General features: G+C 43.8%; 1 protein-coding gene across 5 annotated transcripts in view; it reads right to left on the bottom strand.

Annotated features, from left to right (window-relative positions):
• KIRREL3 (kirre like nephrin family adhesion molecule 3) overlaps positions 1 to 22,042 on the bottom strand; it is a 1,384,273-nt gene that overhangs the window by 140,026 nt on the left and 1,222,205 nt on the right. For all 5 annotated transcript variants that reach the window (XM_068240337.1, XM_068240336.1, XM_068240335.1 and 2 more), the window contains exons 11-12: positions 12,644 to 12,744; positions 2,649 to 2,847 (exon numbers count right to left, since the gene is read on the bottom strand). In XM_068240337.1, coding sequence (XP_068096438.1) covers positions 2,649 to 2,847; positions 12,644 to 12,744 — 300 coding nt within the window. The remainder of the gene's footprint in view (positions 1 to 2,648; positions 2,848 to 12,643; positions 12,745 to 22,042) is intronic.

Here is a 22,042-nt window from a genome sequence, read left to right on the forward strand (position 1 = left end):
GTTTCGGACTTTTGGTTCTCCTCAGTGCATGGCAGGGATTGATATGGCTCTATAGCCACAGTTAAAGCTGAATTATCGCAAATACCTTATGTTCTATAAAGGCAAATCACAATAAGCATTGCTTTTAAGAAGGAGGGCTTTTCGGTCTCTTTTAGACCCCTATGCTTTCCTAGTAGTTTTGAGTCACCCTGAGCTGCTTGGGTATTCCGTTAGTACTTGTTCGCAATCACACAAGTCAGATGTTTCTTGTAGTTTATTTTATGGAATACCCATCCCCGATTGCAATGCACATCAAGCTATGACACTGCGTTTTTGAAAGTTATTTTGAGGTGCAATTATTGGTGTAAAGGGAGAACAGGGGTGGTGACAGTACACACCCATGCGGGACACCCATATTAGTGGTTCTCTCACTGGAAAGGCAGTTACCTAGCTTAACTTGATCTGTTTGTGAGGATGTCCCTTACCCACCTGCAGAGGGTGGGGTTGACTCAGAGTTTCACAAGATTGTCTAGCAGGGTGTCTAGGCAGATAGTATTAAATGCAGAGCTAAAGTCCAAGAACAAAATCCTGGCATAGGAGTCGGGTCTTTTAAGTTGTTCTTTGATGTATGCCAGGCTGACGTTGATGGCGTCCTCTACTGACCTATTCGCCCTGTAGGTAAATTGATGTGGGTCCAAGAGGGATTTTGTGGCCTGCTTCAAGAGGCCAAGAATTAAGCACTCAAAGATCTTCATGATGGTTGGGGTAAGAGCTACTGGCCTGAAGTTATTGAGCTCTGTGATTCCCACTGGGATAATCATAGACCTCTAGGAGGGGACCATGCCTTCCGTCAGGGACCTGTTGTAAATGGCGGAGAGGATGGGAGCCAGCTGGTCTGCACAGGTCCTCAGGCAGATCGATGACACCCCACCCGGGCCTAAGGCTTTTTTGAGGTTGAGCTTACGGAGGTGTCGTAGAACTTCTGTCTCCTGTACTGCAACTGGAGTGCCGGAGTTACTCCGGAGGGTTGGGGTGGACACTTTATGCCTGTATTACACTTTATCAGTTACGTTCCAAGTACTGTGTTACTTGGCACAAACAAGAGAACAGGGCAGACCTAGTTGGTGTGCAATCCTGCCCAGCTATTACATACTGTCATCTATCTACATACTATATGGCATATCAACTAATAAAGCTACTGGTTCTCCACTGCAGCTAACTGCATTTAAAATTGCCATTCAGTATTGTATTGAATCATGCAGGTGATTCTTCACTGCTAATGTTGCCAAGCACTGCATATATGACATAGAAACAGATGACATCCATCTTATCTTAAAAAAGGTCAGAGAATAAATCTTGATAAACTGCTTGGATTTTTTTACTCAATTCTTTCAAATATGTTCAGCAAATACGTCTTTAAAAGACCGTGAACATGCTTATTCAATTGGCATGTAGCTTGTCAAAAAAGGAAATAGCAATTACTTATTAGATTTCATTCTCATGATCTGCCTGGTCAAGCTGGCTTTCCATTTGGGGGAAAAAATATGTATGCTCAAATCACTGTGGGTATGGGCAAAGTCTCTCTCTCTTTTTCCATGTCAATTGATAGAGAGCTACTTCCAAGTACTCATCCCATTATCTGTGTACTTTGTTGTATGGAAGATTCAACTTTTTTGCTTTTTCAGAGAAGTGTGTAGACCACCAGTGTCTGGCCTAAATCAGGGACAACTCTGGGATCAATCTGTTAGGTGATTATGGCTATTTTATTCTATTTAATTTTCTAACAGGCACACAGTTACACTATGAGGAGTGCTGTGTATGCATACTTTTAATTTAATGGCAACGTATAATGGTTTTCGGTTAAACTTACCGTTTTATGAATACAAAGTGATGTTTCATTGCATTTCATTTATTTGTAGTAAAACTATAAGTAAACACTTAATCCAGTGTGTAGAATTGACATTTGTCATTCATGCTGGACATTCATAAGAAAAGACAATCTGCATGCCTGGAGGCAAATTCTAACCCTGAAGTAAATGACTCGAACTTCATTTTGGTTTATTTGTTAGAAGAAGGGAATGCACTTCCTTATAAAGCTATGCACATGAGTTTGATCATTGTCTGCCAAAATGACAGTTTGTGATTTTACCGGTAAGATTCCTGTACAGACATACTCCTCAGCTCTCTGCCAAGCAGCCTATTCTGTCCTATGGAGAGTGACAGAAGAAGAACAAGCAGGCAGCATCCTTTTGTGTTTAGAAAGACACAATAGCAGGCAAAGAAGTATTATCCAACTTGGCAGCTCGCTACAGAGGTGGCCACTGATGCTTGGGAGCACTTGTACTCACACCGATGACAATCACAAATGATTGATTCAGGCAACATATACAGTAGCATGTACATATAGCTTGAATATGTCTGCTGTTTGATGCAATCTAATTTTACAGCACTAGTCTCGAAGCTGAGTTTGAAAATTTATTTGCTAAAGAATTAGATCTTGGTAGTTACTGGTGCCAAATAAATATGGAATATACCCACATATTCCATGATAGTAAGCTGGCTGATAATATAAAAAGAAATAAAAAATGATAACACTTTTATATATTCCCTTTAAAGTTGCAATACTTAAGAATGTGTATTGTACTATGTGCACTTAGCATAGTGCTCACCTTGTTCCTTGAGTCTGATGATCTCTGTGTCGGAGCCGAAGCTGTTCCAGGCAGTGCAGTTGTAGATGGTTTGGAAGTCGGCCCTGACGATGTTACTGATGGTCAAGGTGGAGATGACACCTTCATCTGTGCTGACCGTTTCCACAGTGTAGCGACCTGATGTCCCAGATTCCAAGACATTCTCCTTCCATGACCAGGCCTAGTTTTGGGGAGATGGTACAGATGGGAGATTTTAGCAAAACTTAAAGCGGACCTGAACTCAGAACTTCCTCTCTGCTCTATAAGATAAGCAACAGCATAATAACCGTTAAATAAAAACATTTCTTTGTTACAGATGATGAGTAAATCTGCATGGTTTCTATTTCCTGCTTTCATGGAAGCAGACATATAGCTGACACAGCTGAGGGATCAAATTACAATTTGTTCTTAGTCACAGATGGGGTAATTAGACAGGCTAAACTCTCTAAATATATACAGGGTGCATTTCTATATGTTTTCCTTCTGTCCTGTGCAAAAATTCTGGTCCACTTTAAAAACCTTTTCACCTTGCCCAGCACCAGTATGTACATCCCTGTATTTACACAAATATAAATTAATACAAACACTTGGTTCTGTTTCTATTTTTAGAACACACTAACTCTGTATCTCCATCTTGTGGAGAAAAGGAAAAAACACATCCAAATACCCTATTATACACTTTCGGATAGAAAAATGAAATACATTTTCATTATTTTTAAAAACCCTTTGGGCCTGTTTACACTATATGCGTTCCTAGCCGTTTTCAGGGAACGCGTACTGGAACAAAAAACGCATAGAAACGGCTCCTAATGCTTTTGAATGGGCTAGTTCACATGTATGCGTATGAGACGCATACGTTTCTCATCCGCATTGCGGCACGCAGTTCTGTGCGATACGCATAGAAACGGACGCAATGAAAGTCTATGGACGCGTATCAAAAACGCGTACTATTGCGTTTTTAGCGTCTGTTTTCCTCTGCGGTTACCATAATTCTTTTTTTTCCCCTGGGTCACGTGTTTGTGCAAAACGCAATAGAAAACGCATTCAAACGGAAGAAAAACGCATGCGTTTTTCAACTTGCGTTTCTTTGAATTTATACGCGTTCTACAAACGCAGCAAGTATGAACAGGCCCTTTGAGGTGAAATGGTTTTTATGGTGGAACTTCCATATAAACGTATTTACAGTTTAAATTTTCCAAATATTTGTAATTCATACCGTAGCTCATGTATTCCTGTATAGCCAGGATACAGACACATTTGTTTATGAATACAGCCCTGAAGCTCCGGTATCACCACATCCCCAGACTCCCCACCTCCAGCAATCTAACTGAAGTATTATTGAGCATCACCACACTGATGGGATGCTTCCTGCAAGTACCCCAGACATCCCATTTTGGCTGCTTAGGTCCCAGACACCTTTAAGAATCCAATACTTGAAGGTAAGCCTGTGATAAAACACCATGAAAGTAGCTATAACTGATAGGGTAGGTGATTGACACGGTCCTGACACGGAGGATACAGGTGGACTTTGTGCAGGAGGATTGAACATCAGCTCTCAGTTAAACCGCCATCTTTGGGGGGGGGGGAGGTAGGTGTCAAGAAGAAGGTTTTCATCAAGGGAAGGTGTAAAGAACAGTGTTTTCATTGAGAAGCAGACTTGTTTGATTGATTTAGCAGATGGACCTGTACAGTTGCTTTGAATTACTGCACCGGTTTTACTTTAATGATGATTTCTAATGAGGATAGCAGCTTCTGCATATTCCTCACTGCAGGTCTTCAGTTATACTATGTCATTGTTAAACCTTTCGCGCTGTATAATCCTCCCAGCCATGCCTATAAATGTCACTCCCATTTACACTAAAGAAGCAGAGATTCAGGATCTAGGCTACTCTTCTGTTCAGATCCATCCTTCGAGTCTGACATGCCAATCATAAAATAAATGTAATATGGTCAGATAACAAATCAAGTCTCACAGGCAGCTACCAGTAGAAATAGAGGAATTATTGAAGGACTTCATGAATTTTAGTTTAAATTAAAAAAATCAAAAACACAAAGGTAAATTTATAGCAAATATGAACCATACTTTAATCCTCCTGAGCCCATCTCAAGACATTTATATCTAATAGTTTTACTAGTGTTTGGTGTCACCTCACCCCATTGGCCAGAGCTTTCATATTTTGCCATCAGAATACACCTTCCACATCTAAAATAAGTGATTAAATAAAAAACAAGATCTCCTGACAAGAAAAATACGTCCTGACCCACTAACCTATTCAATCACATCAAATGGGATGGATCCGAAACACTGATCGATCCCAGTAATCCAGTGATGATCGTAATCAGCTAATTACGAATCCCCAAAATTTCGTGTACATTTTCACATTCACGCTTATACGTAATTACGATTTGTAAATCCAATTTATTTCATATAGTAAGTTGTAATTTCGCCTAAAATTTTGTGGAATTTTGTGCCGACTTTGGTGGCGAATAGCAAAGCCCCAATACATGGTAGTGACACCAAAATTGCTACATATGTTAAGGAAAATAGTGGGTAGAAGTAAAAAAAAAAGAATTTTCTAAAAAGACCTTGTAGTTTTTGAGAAAATCGATTTTAAAAATGCAAAGAAAAAATGTTTTTTAAACAAAAATTAAGTTAAAAAAACATTTTTCTTTGCATATTTAAAATCAATTTTCTCAAACACTACAAGATCTTTTTGAAAAATTATTTTTTTGACTTGTACCCAATATTCTCCTTAAAGGATACCCGAAGTGACATGTGACATGATGAGATTGACATGTACATGTACAGTGTCTAGCACACAAATAACTATGCTGTGTTCCTTTTTTTCTTTCTCTGCCTGTAAGAGTTAAATATCAGGTATGCAAGTGGCTCTGAGTCCTGACTCAGACAGGAAGTGACTACAGTGCGACCCTCACTGATAAGAAATTCCAACTATAAAACACTTTCCTAGCAGAAAATGGCTTCTGAGAGCAATAAAGAGGTGAAAAGGGGAATTTATTTTCAGTGAGGATCACACTGTGTAGTCACTTCCTGTCTGAGTCAGGACTGAGTCAGCCACTTACATACCTGATATTTAACACTTTCAGGCAGAGAAAGAAAAAAAGGAACACAGGATAGTTATTTGTGTGCTAGGCACTGTACAAACACATGTCTATGTCACATGTCACATCGGGTATCCTTTAATATATGTAGCAATTTTGGTAGCAATAGCATGTATGGGGGCTTTGCTGTTATTAAAGTTGGCACAAAATTTCACAAAATTGCGCGAAAATGACATAAAATTATGAAATATTACTATTACACATGAAACGAATTACGATTTCCTCTGAAATTTTGCATTACGATTACAATGCGTAATTTCGATGCAAAATTTTACATTGCATATGCGAAATTTCGGCCCACCACTGCAGTAATCTGATCTAGTTGGTCAGTGGGTTTTCAGCCCTTAGTGGGCACAACTGATCTCTTGATGATTATACCGCTCATGGAAAAACAATCAATGGCCCGGCAGAATTTATAGTTAATGGGAACAATAAGAAGACTATTACATTTCTGCAATCATTTTTATTCATGTTTGCTAAGTACAATAATATTTACACCTCGTTGTGTCTAGGTAAATTTTGTCTTTTGCCTTTATTTTTGTAACACAAGTTGTAAGCAACTTAAAGGGAAACTTCAGCCTAAACAAACATACTGTCATTAAGTTAAGCCCCATACACACGCTCAACAGTGGTCTTATCAGTCTTATCAGCTATTTGATCAATAGCAAAATACTTTTTTTAGTTGTTTCAACTTGTTTCACAACAAAAGTTGCTTAACATTTGTGCTGCATAAAAGACCGCTGTTGAGCGTGTGCATGGGGCTTTACATTAGTTATGTTAATTAAAATAGATAGATAATGTAATCTCTTACCCACCCTATTTTAAAGAGACTCCGTAACAAAAATTGCATCCTGTTTTTTATCATCCTACAAGTTCCAAAAGCTATTCGAATGTGTTCTGGCTTACTGCAGCACTTTCTACTATCACAGTCTCTGTAATAAATCAATGTATCTTTCCCCTCAATGTATCTTTCCCCTGTCAGACTTGTCGGCCTGTGTCTGGAAGACTGCCAAGTTCTTCAGTGTTGTGGTTCTGCTATGAACTCCCCCTTCCAGGCCCCTCTATGCACACTGCCTGAGTATTATTTAGATTAGGGCAGCTTCTCTCTTCTCTCTTATCTTTTACAAGCTGGATAAATCGTCCTCTGAGCTGGCTGGGCGTTCACATACTGAGGAATTATACAGACAAGGGCAAAGCTGTTTGCAAGAAGAAACAAGCAGCCTAAAACTTCAGTGCATGAGAACTGCAGGGGGGAAGAAACACACAAATGATCTCTTGAGATTCAAAAGGAAGGGGTGTATACAGCCTGCTTGTGTATGGATGTATTTTCTATGTGTGGACATACTGTACATCAACCTACTTCCTGTTTTGGTGGCCATTTTGTTTGTTTATAAACAAACTTTTTAAAACTGTTTTTAACCACTTTTAATGCGGCGAGGAGCGGCGAAATTGTGTCAGAGGGTAATAGGAGATGTCCCCTAACGCACTGGTATGTTTACTTTTGTGCGATTTTAACAATACAGATTCTCTTTAAAAGAACAGGCAAATGTTTGTGATTTCATGGGGGCAGCCATCTTTTTGGTTGAAAGGAGGTGACAGGGAGCATGAGACACAGTTCCAACTGTTCTGTGTCCTGAACACCCCTCCCAGCTGCGCGCTAGGCTTCAAATCTCAAATTCAAAAAAACAAATGTGTGCCAAAAAAGCAGAAGGAGAACAACAACATCAGAAATCCCATCATGCATCAGGGGAAAAATGCCTGGGCAGATTTATTTGATGGGGCAGAGCTTAGCTTCTGTGCAGCTATAAATGAGGCTTGGGTAACAAAAACAAAGTTCTGATGCTGTGAAACTGGTAAAGAAACACCAAGCCTTTTCAGTGCTGCTGAGTAGATTTTTAGTCTGGAGGTCCACTTTAATCCAACACTTGGCGTGTGTAATAATTTTAAGCCCCATTGCAAAATGTTTTAATCATGCAAACATTTTTGCCTGCTTTTTTATCACTAGACTTAGCAATAGTGTACTTTGAATCAGGTCCCATTAGTGATCATTTCAAGTGAAAATTTATCATGAATACATGTATTCACAGATGTTTTTAGGGCTTATATTGAGGGCTATATTGTATGGTGTACGGTATATCTGAATTTGTCAGTGTTGGCTGGCTGGATTTGCAATGATGTCAGATACAGTTTAGCTGGGCTAATTAGCAGTCTGTGTTCTGTCCGAAATCCTTCCCAACTCCTCATCACTCACATTCAAAACTGATTAGCAAATTAAATCCAAGTACAAATATGATGATTAATGTCAATGTGCTTGAGGTCTTTTGTTTGAAATCCCTGACTTTAGAGTGACTTTAGAGTGTGGTCTCCCACATCTGTATTCATAAACGAATGCAAATCTGGTTATTATAGTTCCCCTGAATCTCTGGCCTGCGGGGGACTCCAGTTATATTTTCTTCATTTTTTATAGTCTTTATTTAGTAGCAACTATGACTGCATAAAATCAAATGTAAATGTTAGATGAAACCAGTGAAACCAGCCCTCACCCCTCTATATTTAGATCCATAAATCATGTTGTTCATGAGACTGACAGTAAAAATGGCTGCTAGTCCTCTCCAATAAACGGGATTGTTGTTTAGATGTCTGATCTCCACTTAACAAACAATCATTCCCCCAGGAAGTTCTCTGAAGCTGTGCGAGACTTTACTCCGTGACCACCAAGCTTATACATCCCCTACAGGGTCCCAGTTGGCTCTATATGGAATGTAATTACTTCTTGCGTTACCATTATCTCTATTAATCAGTTCATGACTGTACGCATGTCTGGCGGCGCCTGGCGCACACACAAGCTCTGACGGGTTCCGTGGCTTGTTTATGTGTAGGTGGGAGATGGAAGGAATAAAAATAGATTACACAAAGAACTTTCTCCCCCTCAGCTATCCTGCCTGCCTGCAGGGCCTGAAAGCGATAGAAAGCATATCAAAGTTGCCCTGATTTTATTTTTGGAAAGTGCACAAAACATTGTGAAGATGCTGGTGGCATAAAGAGGAAGACAAAAGTCTCATAACAAAGTACTGCAGACAGTAACGGTATACTTACTATACATGCAGTCTACATAGCAGTAGAGAAGGCACATGAATACTACCAGCATTCATAGGCTTTCCTGTGTTTGGAAGCTATGCACAATGGTCTTGTACATGCAGCATCATATCAAGTTATATAAGTGCTTGAAATTACTTCATTTTGCCATTTCTATGTGATGTACCAGACTTTTCTTAAAGGGAAATTCTACTTTCATTATAAAATCCCTATAAACATAGTGGGGTCTCCACAATGCTTTCCCTGTTTAGTCTTGTTAAAAGGATCTCTCCAATTCTGTGGAATGACTTGGTTTTTATTTCTTATAGACCAGATGAGTATAGATCATTAAGTATAATTTGTGTGTTCCCATTCTCAAATGCCCAATAAAGCTTGAGATTTGAAGAAGCCCAACTGAAGGACTTAGCAGCAGCTATTCTTTTGCTTAGCTCAGAATTACTGGGTTGTTTAGCTTACTAAGGCACAGACAAAGGTGTTTGAGAAGGCCACAGCTCATGGCTCTGGGAGTCTTTGGGGCAGGTAGTGGCTACTGGAGCTTCTCTAAACAAGGTACTTTACAAGTGACTTATTTGATGACAATTAATAAAAGAGCTATTATACAGATATAGACAAGCTGTACTGCTAAGTGCCCACATATGACTTGTACCTAACACTCTTTTACCATGTCAAACATTGCGCTACAGTTGATTCTGGCATTGTGTGAGATATATGTGATGCTGGTAGTAAAAGTGAAAGTGTTTTTTGAATTATTGGCTAGCATGAAGCTAAAAATCACTACTTGAGGGAGTACAATGCTCAGATTGGGTTAGGATTAGGGAAAATATATTGCAAGTGTGAGGTTAGTGATAAGATAAGAACATTCTGGTGAACATTTTTTTTTGCTAGGATAAGGGTCATTTCATCAGATTTCATTCATTTTCAGACATGAAATAAAGGGCTTAAAGGACTCACGAGGTGAAAAACTGCAAAAAAGTTGAATACCTGCATGAAATTAGAATGCACGGAGGACGCCATCCGCGCCCTCCGTGCCGTTCCGCCAGTCCCTGCTGCTCATTGTCCCCCTGGGATGGCTCCCGACCCCACACCCCGGGTTGGGCTCTCCTGCCTCCACTAAAATGGCCGCCTGAGCTGGCCGCGGCTGCGCAGTCCGCACAGATGCGAGTGCGGCTGCGCAGCTCTAGGGCCACCCCCGGATCCACGCTACAGGCTGTCTCCTAGGGGAGGCCCTAGAGCTGCACAGCCGCGCTCGCATCTGTGCAGACTGCACAGCCGCGGCCAGCTCAGGCGGCCATTTTAGTGGAGGCAGGAGAGCCCAACCCGAGGTGTGGGGTCAGGAGCCGGCCCAGGGGGACAATGAGCAGCGGGGACCCGGCGGAACGGCACGGATGGATTCAAATTTCATGCAGGTATTCAACTTTTTTTCAGTTTTTCGCCTCGTGAGTCCTTTAAGCAATTTGAAATGTCAGGGTTAGTAAGCATTGGTCAGAGAATGGTACAAGCAAGGTTTTAGGTTAGTGCTCAGCGGAGGTGAATGGGAAAGATTAGGGTATAGGTTAGTGGTAGGCTGAGAATAAGATAAGATTAAAGGAACACCATCAATTAACATGTTTTTTTCAATTGAGATAAGAAATGTTTGGGTAGTGCTGCTAAGTACTGGTGTATACATTTGAATCCTTATCTCTTTGTTTACTGTTATCTAATTCCTTTCAGACTTTTCTGATGGCAGACTGCTCTAATGTGAAGCCAGAGTGAGCCATGATGGGAGGGGGGAATTCCTTCACAGTGCATCTGTAAAGGACAACTGAAGTGAGAGGGATAAGGAGGCTGCCATATTTTTTCCTTTTAAGTAATACTAGTTACCTGGCAGCCCTGCTGATCCTTTGCCTCTAATACTTTCAACCATATACCCTGAACAAGCATGCAGCAGATCAGGTGTTTCTGACATTACTGTCAGATCTGACAAGATTAGCTGCATGCTTGTTTCTGGTGTTATTCAGACGTTGCCTTAGCCAAATAGATTAGCAGGGCTGCCAGGTAACTGGTATTGTTTAAAAGGAAATAAATATGGCAGACTCCATATTCTACTGGCTTAAGTTGTCCTTTAATCTGGTGTGTGCAGAGAGCTCAGTCAGAGCTTTCTCACACAGAGAGCAAAGGAAATGTATCTCATATGCAACATAAACATTTGCAATTGTGTGTGTGAAACCTGATACCTGACAGGCTTTTGTTTTCATATAACTCTGCTTCAATATTACACTGTTCTGAGCATGTCAAACTGCAGAGATGCATAACTTTGAAAATGAGACATTCCAAACGTAGCGAAAATCTACACACAATGATTAAAGCTTTTGTCTCTGATATTTAACATGAAAAGTAGGAAAATGTTTACACAGCTACTTGGTTTGATAGTGTTCCTTTAAGAATAGTGGTCCAGGCTGGTTAGGTGAATAAGAAAGAAAGCAGTTTAAAAATCTGATTGAAATATCATAACACGTTTTTAGTTGATGTTGTAAATATACAGTAAAATGTTTTTAGTTTATTTTGTAAATACCAATAATGGTAAAAATTTTGTGTGCTCTCTGCACACGCCAATCTTATAATAACTATCACAATATTATCAGCTATTTTATGTGTGGTTTGCAGGAATGTAAACAAGTCAGTCTGTGATCACTTATTTATGTTCTCTTTTGTCTCCCAAGGCTGCTTACATGATGTAGAGATACTTTCTAAGTAAATAATGAAGTTGGTGTTGTAGTGCATAGATTTGAAACTCTAATGTGGCTATGCAGAGACTAAAATTTGCTATATAGCCACTTTTGTAAGGACCTATTCACACCTCTCTCTTGTCATTTAGCAGGTCAGCATCTGCATCAGATTCCACTTTGCCAGGATATGAGGTAGTGAGGTATGTAGCAGTAGCTATAATCATAGCCGGCCTTTGACCCGAGCAACTGGAGCGGTCACTCAGGGCGACGGCTTTCAAGGGCGCAAGTGCACAGCACAGTGTCGCTGATCACCACCCTGCTCTGTCTCTCCCCGACTCCGCAGCTCCGCTCCGTCTGTAATTAGAGCAGAGCTACAAGTAAACGGCTGGAAAATTAAAGGGGGGGAGGGACCAAATCAGGTTTCGCTCAGGGCACTGTGAAACCTACGGCCAGCCCTGCCTATAATAGCTGCTGTGGGTCAAAAAGAAGAGGGCTACTTTGGCCCTAATCTGTTTACTGCTCTAGTCAATTTTTGTGCTCTTCCGTCCATAGAATACCAGATACTTGAATAACTATACTTAGGTGTGTTCATGCAATATGCACAACATGTTGTATGTGGCTGTACACCACCATGCCCACTCATATCCATGGAAAAGGGTCAGATTTATCCAGCATTGGTTGCCTCATCCAAATGTTTCTATTGGGCCCCATGATTAACAGCTTTGACTTTGGGTGTAGTTGTGACTTTCTTGCGTTTTACAAGCAGTCTGCATTGAAAACAATATTGCAGATTCATCAGGGTGGTTGAGGTGCAGTTAAGACAGAAAAAAAAAAAAACACCAGGAAAACCGAAAAAAATGCAGGACTGAGATCAGTCTCTAATTCACAGTTGCATCCAACAATGTTTTCTCTGTGTGCCATTTGCAGGCTGGACCAATAAATACCAGCAACTGTTGCAAGAATATGGGTGAGTTCCGAGTTTCAGCAAGTCCTTATGAACATGAACCAACCTCTTAGCATAACATAGAGTGAATAAGGAGTTGTTATACTTACTATTCTGTCTGGGGGTGGAGTGCTGCGGATGAAGCATTTGATTTGTCCCTTCTCACCTTGCAAAGCTTGCTGCGTCTGAGTGCTGGAGATGATAGGAGGACCTGTTGTAAAAATGAAATCTGTTAATCTACATGCCCCTCAGTTAAATAAAGCTTAAAGTTAGAGATATATGAAGGCTACCATCATCAAAGTCCTAACTAAAATAAAGCCAGTGTTAGCATCTGACATGCAGCCAGTGGCATCAGAACACCTGATCTGTATACTGGATCTGAATCAGAGTTTCAGGAAGTATTGAGACCTCATTTCCAGCACCTGCGAGATTTCAGCCAAGTTTTCGGCAACATGCAGTGATGCAATCTTCAGGGACATCAGGAAGTGCATAGACTGCACTTTCTGGTGTTCCCATTCATGCATTGTGATTGATCGCGGAATCGCAATACACGGTTGCATGCATTTCTGCGTTTTGGTGGTGCAATTCCATTGGTCATAAATGAAGAATAGATTTGCAACTGCATCGGGGAGAATTGCATAGCAATGCAGTGCTGGGCATTACAATGGCCACCTGCACTGCACACAACATGATTGTGGAAACAAGGCTTAAAATGAGAGAATCAGCACAATAGCCATGCACTTAGGGCCTGTTTCCACTACACGCAGATTGGATGCAGAAAAACTGACACCAATGAATGCCTATGGGCCTGTTTCCACTAAATGCAATTTTTCTGATTCAGATTTTCCCATAGGCATTCATTGGAGTCAGTTTTTCTGGTTGTAGTGGAAACAGACCCTAGGATTTTTTTTTAAAGAACACATCTGCAATTGCATGGTATGCAGCTTTCTGCAGCAATAAAATATTCCCCCAGGAGGGTCATCTGGGGAAGCTTAGGGTAAGAAGGGTGACAAGGACTAAAGAAATCACTGATTGCCTGAGAGTCTATTGCTGGAGGAGATTAATATACTTTCGAGTCAGAAGAAAAAGCTAGCCATCGTTAGGATGTAAAATCAGGAGGTGTGATTTTACCAGCACTGCAGTCCCACTTTATCCCAATGCAATGACGTTTCTTTTAAGGATGGTCAGTAACGTGCAAATGTCACTGAGTTGATACAGGAGTATTTAAACTTTGCATGCAAATGTATGCAGCATGAAAATATACAAATCAAACCCTGCCAAGGAGCAATTCAGTTGGTCCATTTTCAAGCTGCATGAATCTGAATAAAAAATGTGCATACTTGTGCATCAATTATTTTACAGTGACCACAGGTCCCAGATGGGCCACCAAATTTCCTAGCCGCTGGACTCTGTGGTCACACAATTGGCTCCCGTGCTTTGTGCCTGTCTTCTGAAGAAAACACTGGCCAGCCCACAGATCAGAGACGTAGCGGGGGGGGGGGGGGGGGCACTCTGACTACCTGTCTTTCTTCTTTTGTGTCACCCACTTACAGTTTCTGGGCAGGCTGCTCTGGGCTCTGGATAATCCAGTGGCTTCCATAATCATCCTCAAGCCCAGTGTTTCTGGGCAAGGGCCCTCTAAACATATCCAATTTTTGCGGTTGTTGTATTTGTTCTTGTGGCCACACTCCTGTCCATGTACAAACCCTGGCATTACTTTGCCTGCCCCCTCTATCCACCCTCCTCCCCATCCCAAGGTGAGCCCAGAAAAATCTTGTCACTGTAATTATTTGCATCCTACTGACCTACCCTCTCTAGCTAGATAGGCCTTTCTGGTGCCACAAGCAAGGCACCTTTTCTTCCCCAATCTTGTGAGAAGGTAGAGTGAAGCCTACATTCTTTTGTTTTGCAGACACCAATAACAAACTGAGGTTATATACAGAAATTATGTTTTTCAAAATAATTCTAAAAAAAGATACACAGATTACCAGGCCAGGTACATCTTGCTAGCCCAAAGTCAATGGAACCTCATAACACACCCCTTCTCATAATTGTAATAAAGCATGTGTAGCTACTTTATAGAAACATCACACTGACTATGTTCAGCCCAGGCCAAATCTAAAACAAACACAGCTTAATTAGCACATTGATAGCACCTTTTATATCATTGTTTTGCTACTGGGGCCATCCTTGTTATGGTAATATACAGTGCCCATTTACCGTATATACTCCAGTATAAGTCAAATTTTTGAGACCAAAAATGTGGCCCATCTGGGGCCATCCTTGTTATGGTAATATGCAGTGCCCATTTACCGTATATACTCGAGTATAAGTCACATTTTTGAGACCAAAAATGTGGCCCAAAAGTGGGGGTCTCGGCTTATACTCAAGTGATAAGCATATTCCCCCCCCCCCTTCCCGTACCCTCCACCGCAACATAAAAGACCACAGCTGCATATGCAGAGCGGTGGTGCTTCTATGATCAGTGTCTGCGCTGTCTGCCAAGTGCTACTGATAAACTGGTGGTTCTGTAAACTCCTGCCTGCCAGAGCAGATAATCTAGCATAGCTTTTTGTATTCTCCCCAAGTGTCCCAGTATCCCCCGGTATATTTATATTACTACTGTTCCTCTCGGTTACCGGCTGTGCTGTGGTGATTGCTTACAGTAAAACTCCTGCTCACAGGACCAGACGTCCTCGCATTCCTCTGTGTGGTCCCCTGAGTGTCCTATCCCCGCATATTGTATGTAAAGTACGGTACTTGTAGTTCCTTCCATCCCGGTTACCGGCCCACACTGTGAAATTTTCTAGCCAGTTTGTTAATCGCATGTTCATCGCTATGACACCCTCTAGTGGCACCTCTTATCACGTGCGCCATTGTGAGGTCATAGCAACAAGCCTGCAGCTGACAAGCTGCAGAGGGAATTTCACAGTGCGGGCCGTTAACTGGGAGAGATGGAACCCACAAGTACCGTGCTTTACATATGCGGGGGATAGGACATTCGGGGGACCACACAGAGGTATGCTAGAACGTCTGGTCCTGTGGGCGGGAGTTTAACTGTATGTGATCACCACAGCATGGACCACTAACCAGGACAGATGGGACGACAAGTACCGTACTGTACATATGCGGGGGGATAGGAAACTCAAGGGGGGACCAGAAAGAGGTATGCTAGAATGTCTGGTCTGGCAGGCTGGGGTTTACTATATGCAATCACCACAGTGCAGGCCAGTATCCAGGAGCAACAGAAGCACAAGTACTGTACATACCAGTATGCTGGGGGTACTGGGACACTGGGGGGGGGGGGACCACAAAGTGGTATGCTATAACTTCTGCACTGGCAGGCAGGGGTTTACAGGACCACCAAAGTTTACCAGTAGCACTCAGAAACAGTGCAGACAGTGATCAGGAAAATATAGAAACAACTACTGGGCAACTAAAGTTTGTAACTATGACTGTATGCATGTGATTGCAATCACACAATGCTTTGTTCTGCACCATAGGGCCACTGGATTTCTCACCCTCGGCTTATTCTCGGGTCAAGCGGTTTTTCCCGTTTTTTTTTTTTTTAGGTAAAAGTTGGGGGGGGGGGGTCGGCTTATACTCGGGTTGGCTTATACTCGAGTACATACGGTAAATTGTAAAATTATAACCACCCCTTTCCTAATGGAAATAGCAATTGTTTCGAAAGAATTCCACAAAACACAATGAGCTAAGAATAGCTCTGTGGTGCCTTATCCTGCAAGTGTTAGTCTAGGCAAAACTCTGTTTTGTGTAGGCCTAAAAACTGCTCTGGCTAGGAGTAGTGCCATTTCAGCAGGGGGCTGCACAAGAGAACAAAGATTGCAACAGGTGTCAATTACATACTACTAATGTGATCTGTACAGTAAGAAGAACAGCATGAATAAAAGGATCTTTGCACAGACCCTTCACCATTGCACATTATTTAAGGTTAGAAAAGGGAAAAAATACCTATACCATTTAAAGGCCCTTTCAAATAAGTGAACTAAACAAATGTATCTAAATTAGAGGTTGGCAATGAGATGTGTGCAGACAGTATTCAGTGTACAAAAGTGCAAAGGCCACGTGATTCTTACAAAGCGGATGTAAAGGATTAAATCACTCAAAACTATATATGTTTAAAGGGAAGGTCCAGGCAAAAAAAAAATGAGTTTCACTTATCTGGGGCTTCTAACAGCCCCATGCAGCCATCCTGTGCTCTCGTAGTCACTCACTGCTGCTCCAGCCCCGCTCTAGTCTAGCTGGCAGCTAGTTTAGTTTTTGCCGACCTCAGAGGTCGGGGGCTGCATTGAGTACATTTTTACGCATTCCCGCTAGTGCAGGAACATCAACACATACATTTTTTACGCGTTAGTGGTGCAACACGTAAAAATGTACGCGTTGCTCCATTAGCGCGTAAAAATGTATGTGTTGATGTAACTGCGTAAAAATGCACACAATGCGGCCCCCGACCTCCGAGGTCGGCTAAAACTAAACTAGCTGCCAGCGGGGGACTGGAGCAGCAGTGAGTGACTACGAGGGCACAGGATTGCTGCATGGGGCTGGTAGAAGCCCCAGGTAAGTGAAACTCTTTTTTTTTTTTTTTTTGCCTGGACCTTCCCTTTAAAGAGGTCTTTCAATTTTTTTAATACTTGCTGATGGTAGAATTGCTTTGATCTGTAAATATGGCCTACCTGCAATTCTGTTTCAGAGATTTTATTTTTGAATCTGGAAAATGCTTTAATATCCAGATAGCATTTTCAAAACCATACTTAGAATAATTTGATTAATTTACTAAATTTGCTTGGAAATCATTAGGCTAGGTTAATGTAACACTGTTTGCCGCACTGCAATGTACCACCTATGCAATATTAACAAGTGTTTTTACATGTGTTTTTTTTGGGTAAGTATGGGGGGTTAGAAGGGGTTAATAACTATAAGTTGATAATAACTACTAGGAGATTTATTTTGTAATGTACTTATATGTCATTTTACTTTTCGTCCACTAGATGTCCCCACTGTTCACAGTACACAGGAAGTGAGTGTATGTGTGTGTTTTAACTTTCATTATAAGAATGCTCACTGGCTTCTGGCTAATGGCAGTGATTATTCTTTCACAGGCACATTGATTGGCTTTGGGAACACTTTCCCATTCACCGATCAGCACTCGGCAACAGGGGAAAGAAAATAATTGCATATATATGTGCCCCTGATCCTAAAGTGAAGTTTTCAGGTGTGTAAATATAAAATACCTGGATCAGGAACTGGTAAAGTATTTATCTATTATCTGCACATTGGGTCTCAAGGCTCATACACACGTCAAACATGACAAACCATACAACCTGACGAACCACATGACCTGTACATACACACACCTAGACGGCTAAACAACCAACTTAATTAACTTTCTGCACACACAAGAGGACTGATGGACTACACATTCAAAACAAGTACAAGTCTTTCAAACATATATATGGAATTACAGAGGCGCCAACAGAATAAAATATTCTAAAAGTTTTAAAAGTGCTCGGGTGGCGGTGGTGGCCCGGCAACACCCAAAGACAGACACGATGTTGTTGATTGAAGATATAGCAATTTATTCACATACTCCCATAAACAATGCAACGCGTTTCACGGGCAACATCCCACTTCATCAGGCAATAAGAAACTGACAGAGGTGCCAAGCACGTTTTGGACCCCACGCTGTGAGATACTCCAGTTTCGTATTGCCTGATGAAGCGGGATGTTGCCCGTGAAACGCGTTGCATTGTTTATGGGAGTATGTGAATAAATTGCTATATCTTCAATCAACAGCATCGTGTCTGTCTTTGGGTGTTGCCGGCAGGGGCGAGCCTGGGGTGCCTGGCACCTGGGTGCAAGATTTTCTCTGGCGCCTATGGGAGTGGTTAAATTTACCGCGCCCAACCACATAACCACACCAGTGTCCTGCCTAATCACACCCACACCTTCCACCTCTTTCCGCATGCATGTGATACCCCATTCCTACCCCTCTTCCATGGGCTTGCTCCTGGCTGGCTTTGGCTTCCTGCGAGTCTGCTAGTCTCTGGATTGACTCAGGCTGAGAGGCTCTGCGAGTGCGACGCAGTCACACACTGCGTATTTATGGCTGCCTGCGGCCACCCTACTCTCGCTGTCGTAGGCTCCTCCCCCCGCCAAGCCCAAGCGTGAGGTGGGCTGCCTGTATCTTTCCCGTTGCGCCGCGCAGCCTGCCAGTGTTGCCAACCTTTCACGTTATTTTTTTACTGACAAATACCTAAAAATTTACTGACAAAAGATTATTTTTACTGACAAAATTTCCCCACTAAATGCACATAAGAGACAGCTTTTCCCCCATGTAAATGCACATAACAAGAGACAGCTTTTCCCCATGTAAATGCACATAAGAGACCGCTTTTCACCAGCAAATGCACATAACAAGAGACCGCTTTTCACCAGCAAATGCACATAACAAGAGACCGCTTTTCACCAGCAAATGCACATAACAAGAGACCGCTTTTCACCAGCAAATGCACATAACAAGAGACCGCTTTTCACCAGCAAATGCACATAACAAGAGACCGCTTTTCACCAGCAAATGCACATAACAAGAGACCGCTTTTCACCAGCAAATGCACATAACAAGAGACCGCTTTTCACCAGCAAATGTACATAACAAGAGACCGCTTTTCACCAGCAAATGTACATAACAAGAGACCGCTTTTCACCAGCAAATGCACATAACAAGAGACCGCTTTTCACCAGCAAATGCACATAACAAGAGACCGCTTTTCACCAGCAAATGCACATAATAAGACAGCTTTTCACCAGCAAATGCACATAAGAAGACAGCTTTTCACCAGCAAATGCACATAAGAAGACAGCTTTTCACCAGCAAATGCACATAAGAGAGATTTTCACCAGTAAATGCACATAATGACAAACAGACAGTGTCCCCAGAATATATAGCCAGGGATATATGTCCCCAGGATAGGTAGCCAGGGGGTATATGCGCCCAGGATAGGTAGCCAGGCGGTATATGCGCCCAGGATAGGTAGCCAGGGGGTATATGCGCCCAGGATAGGTAGCCAGGGGGTATATGCACCCAGGATAGGTAGCCAGGGGGTATACGCGCCCAGGATAGGTAGCCAGGGGGTATACGCGCCCAGGATAGGTAGCCAGGGGGTATACGCGCCCAGGATAGGTAGCCAGGGGGTATGTGCGCCCAGGATAGGTAGCCAGGGGGTATGTGCGCCCAGGATAGGTAGCCAGGGGGTATGTGCGCCCAGGATAGGTAGCCAGGGGGTATGTGCGCCCAGGATAGGTAGCCAGGGGGTATGTGCGCCCAGGATAGGTAGCCAGGGGGTATGTGCGCCCAGGATAGGTAGCCAGGGGGTATGTGCGCCCAGGATAGGTAGCCAGGGGGTATGTGCGCCCAGGATAGGTAGCCAGGGGGTATGTGCGCCCAGGATAGGTAGCCAGGGGGTATGTGCGCCCAGGATAGGTAGCCAGGGGGTATGTGCGCCCAGGATAGGTAGCCAGGTGGTATCTGTGCCCAGGATAGGTAGCCTGGGGGTATGTGCGCCCAGGATAGGTAGCCAGGGGGTATGTGCGCCCAGGATAGGTAGCCAGGGGGTATCTGTGCCCAGGATAGGTAGCCAGGGGGTATGTGCACCCAGGATAGGTAGCCAGGTGGTATCTGTGCCCAGGATAGGTAGCCAGGTGGTATCTGTGCCCAGGATAGGTAGCCAGGTGGTATCTGTGCCCAGGATAGGTAGCCAGGGGGTATGTGCGCCCAGGATAGGTAGCCAGGGGGTATCTGTGCCCAGGATAGGTAGCCAGGTGGTATCTGTGCCCAGGATAGGTGGCCAGGTGATATCTGTGCCCAGGATAGGTAGCCAGGTGATATCTGTGCCCAGGATAGGTAGCCAGGTGGTATCTGTGCCCAGGATAGGTAGCCAGGGGGTATGTGCGCCCAGGATAGGTAGCCAGGGGGTATCTGTGCCCAGGATAGGTAGCCAGGTGGTATCTGTGCCCAGGATAGGTAGCCAGGTGGTATCTGTGCCCAGGATAGGTAGCCAGGTGGTATCTGTGCCCAGGATAGGTAGCCTGGTGGTATCTGTGCCCAGGATAGGTGGCCAGGTGATATCTGTGCCCAGGATAGGTAGCCAGGTGGTATCTGTGCCCAGGATAGGTAGCCAGGGGGTATGTGCGCCCAGGATAGGTAGCCAGGGGGTATGTGCGCCCAGGATAGGTAGCCAGGGGGTATCTGTGCCCAGGATAGGTAGCCAGGTGGTATCTGTGCCCAGGATAGGTGGCCAGGTGATATCTGTGCCCAGGATAGGTGGCCAGGTGATATCTGTGCCCAGGATAGGTAGCCAGGGGGTATGTGCGCCCAGGATAGGTAGCCAGGGGGTATGTGCGCCCAGGATAGGTAGCCAGGGGGTATGTGCGCCCAGGATAGGTAGCCAGGGGGTATGTGCGCCCAGGATAGGTAGCCAGGGGGTATGTGCGCCCAGGATAGGTAGCCAGGGGGTATGTGCGCCCAGGATAGGTAGCCAGGTGGTATCTGTGCCCAGGATAGGTAGCCTGGGGGTATGTGCGCCCAGGATAGGTAGCCAGGGGGTATGTGCGCCCAGGATAGGTAGCCAGGGGGTATGTGCGCCCAGGATAGGTAGCCAGGTGGTATCTGTGCCCAGGATAGGTAGCCTGGGGGTATGTGCGCCCAGGATAGGTAGCCAGGGGGTATGTGCGCCCAGGATAGGTAGCCAGGGGGTATGTGCGCCCAGGATAGGTAGCCAGGGGGTATGTGCGCCCAGGATAGGTAGCCAGGGGGTATCTGTGCCCAGGATAGGTAGCCAGGGGGTATGTGCACCCAGGATAGGTAGCCAGGTGGTATCTGTGCCCAGGATAGGTAGCCAGGTGGTATCTGTGCCCAGGATAGGTAGCCAGGTGGTATCTGTGCCCAGGATAGGTAGCCAGGGGGTATGTGCGCCCAGGATAGGTAGCCAGGGGGTATCTGTGCCCAGGATAGGTAGCCAGGTGGTATCTGTGCCCAGGATAGGTGGCCAGGTGATATCTGTGCCCAGGATAGGTAGCCAGGTGATATCTGTGCCCAGGATAGGTAGCCAGGTGGTATCTGTGCCCAGGATAGGTAGCCAGGGGGTATGTGCGCCCAGGATAGGTAGCCAGGGGGTATCTGTGCCCAGGGTAGGTAGCCAGGTGGTATCTGTGCCCAGGATAGGTAGCCAGGTGGTATCTGTGCCCAGGATAGGTAGCCAGGTGGTATCTGTGCCCAGGATAGGTAGCCTGGTGGTATCTGTGCCCAGGATAGGTGGCCAGGTGATATCTGTGCCCAGGATAGGTAGCCAGGTGGTATCTGTGCCCAGGATAGGTAGCCAGGGGGTATGTGCGCCCAGGATAGGTAGCCAGGGGGTATGTGCGCCCAGGATAGGTAGCCAGGGGGTATCTGTGCCCAGGATAGGTAGCCAGGTGGTATCTGTGCCCAGGAT

The sequence above is a fragment of the Hyperolius riggenbachi genome, chromosome 6 (assembly GCF_040937935.1).
Source record: "Hyperolius riggenbachi isolate aHypRig1 chromosome 6, aHypRig1.pri, whole genome shotgun sequence".
Taxonomy (NCBI): domain Eukaryota; kingdom Metazoa; phylum Chordata; class Amphibia; order Anura; family Hyperoliidae; genus Hyperolius; species Hyperolius riggenbachi.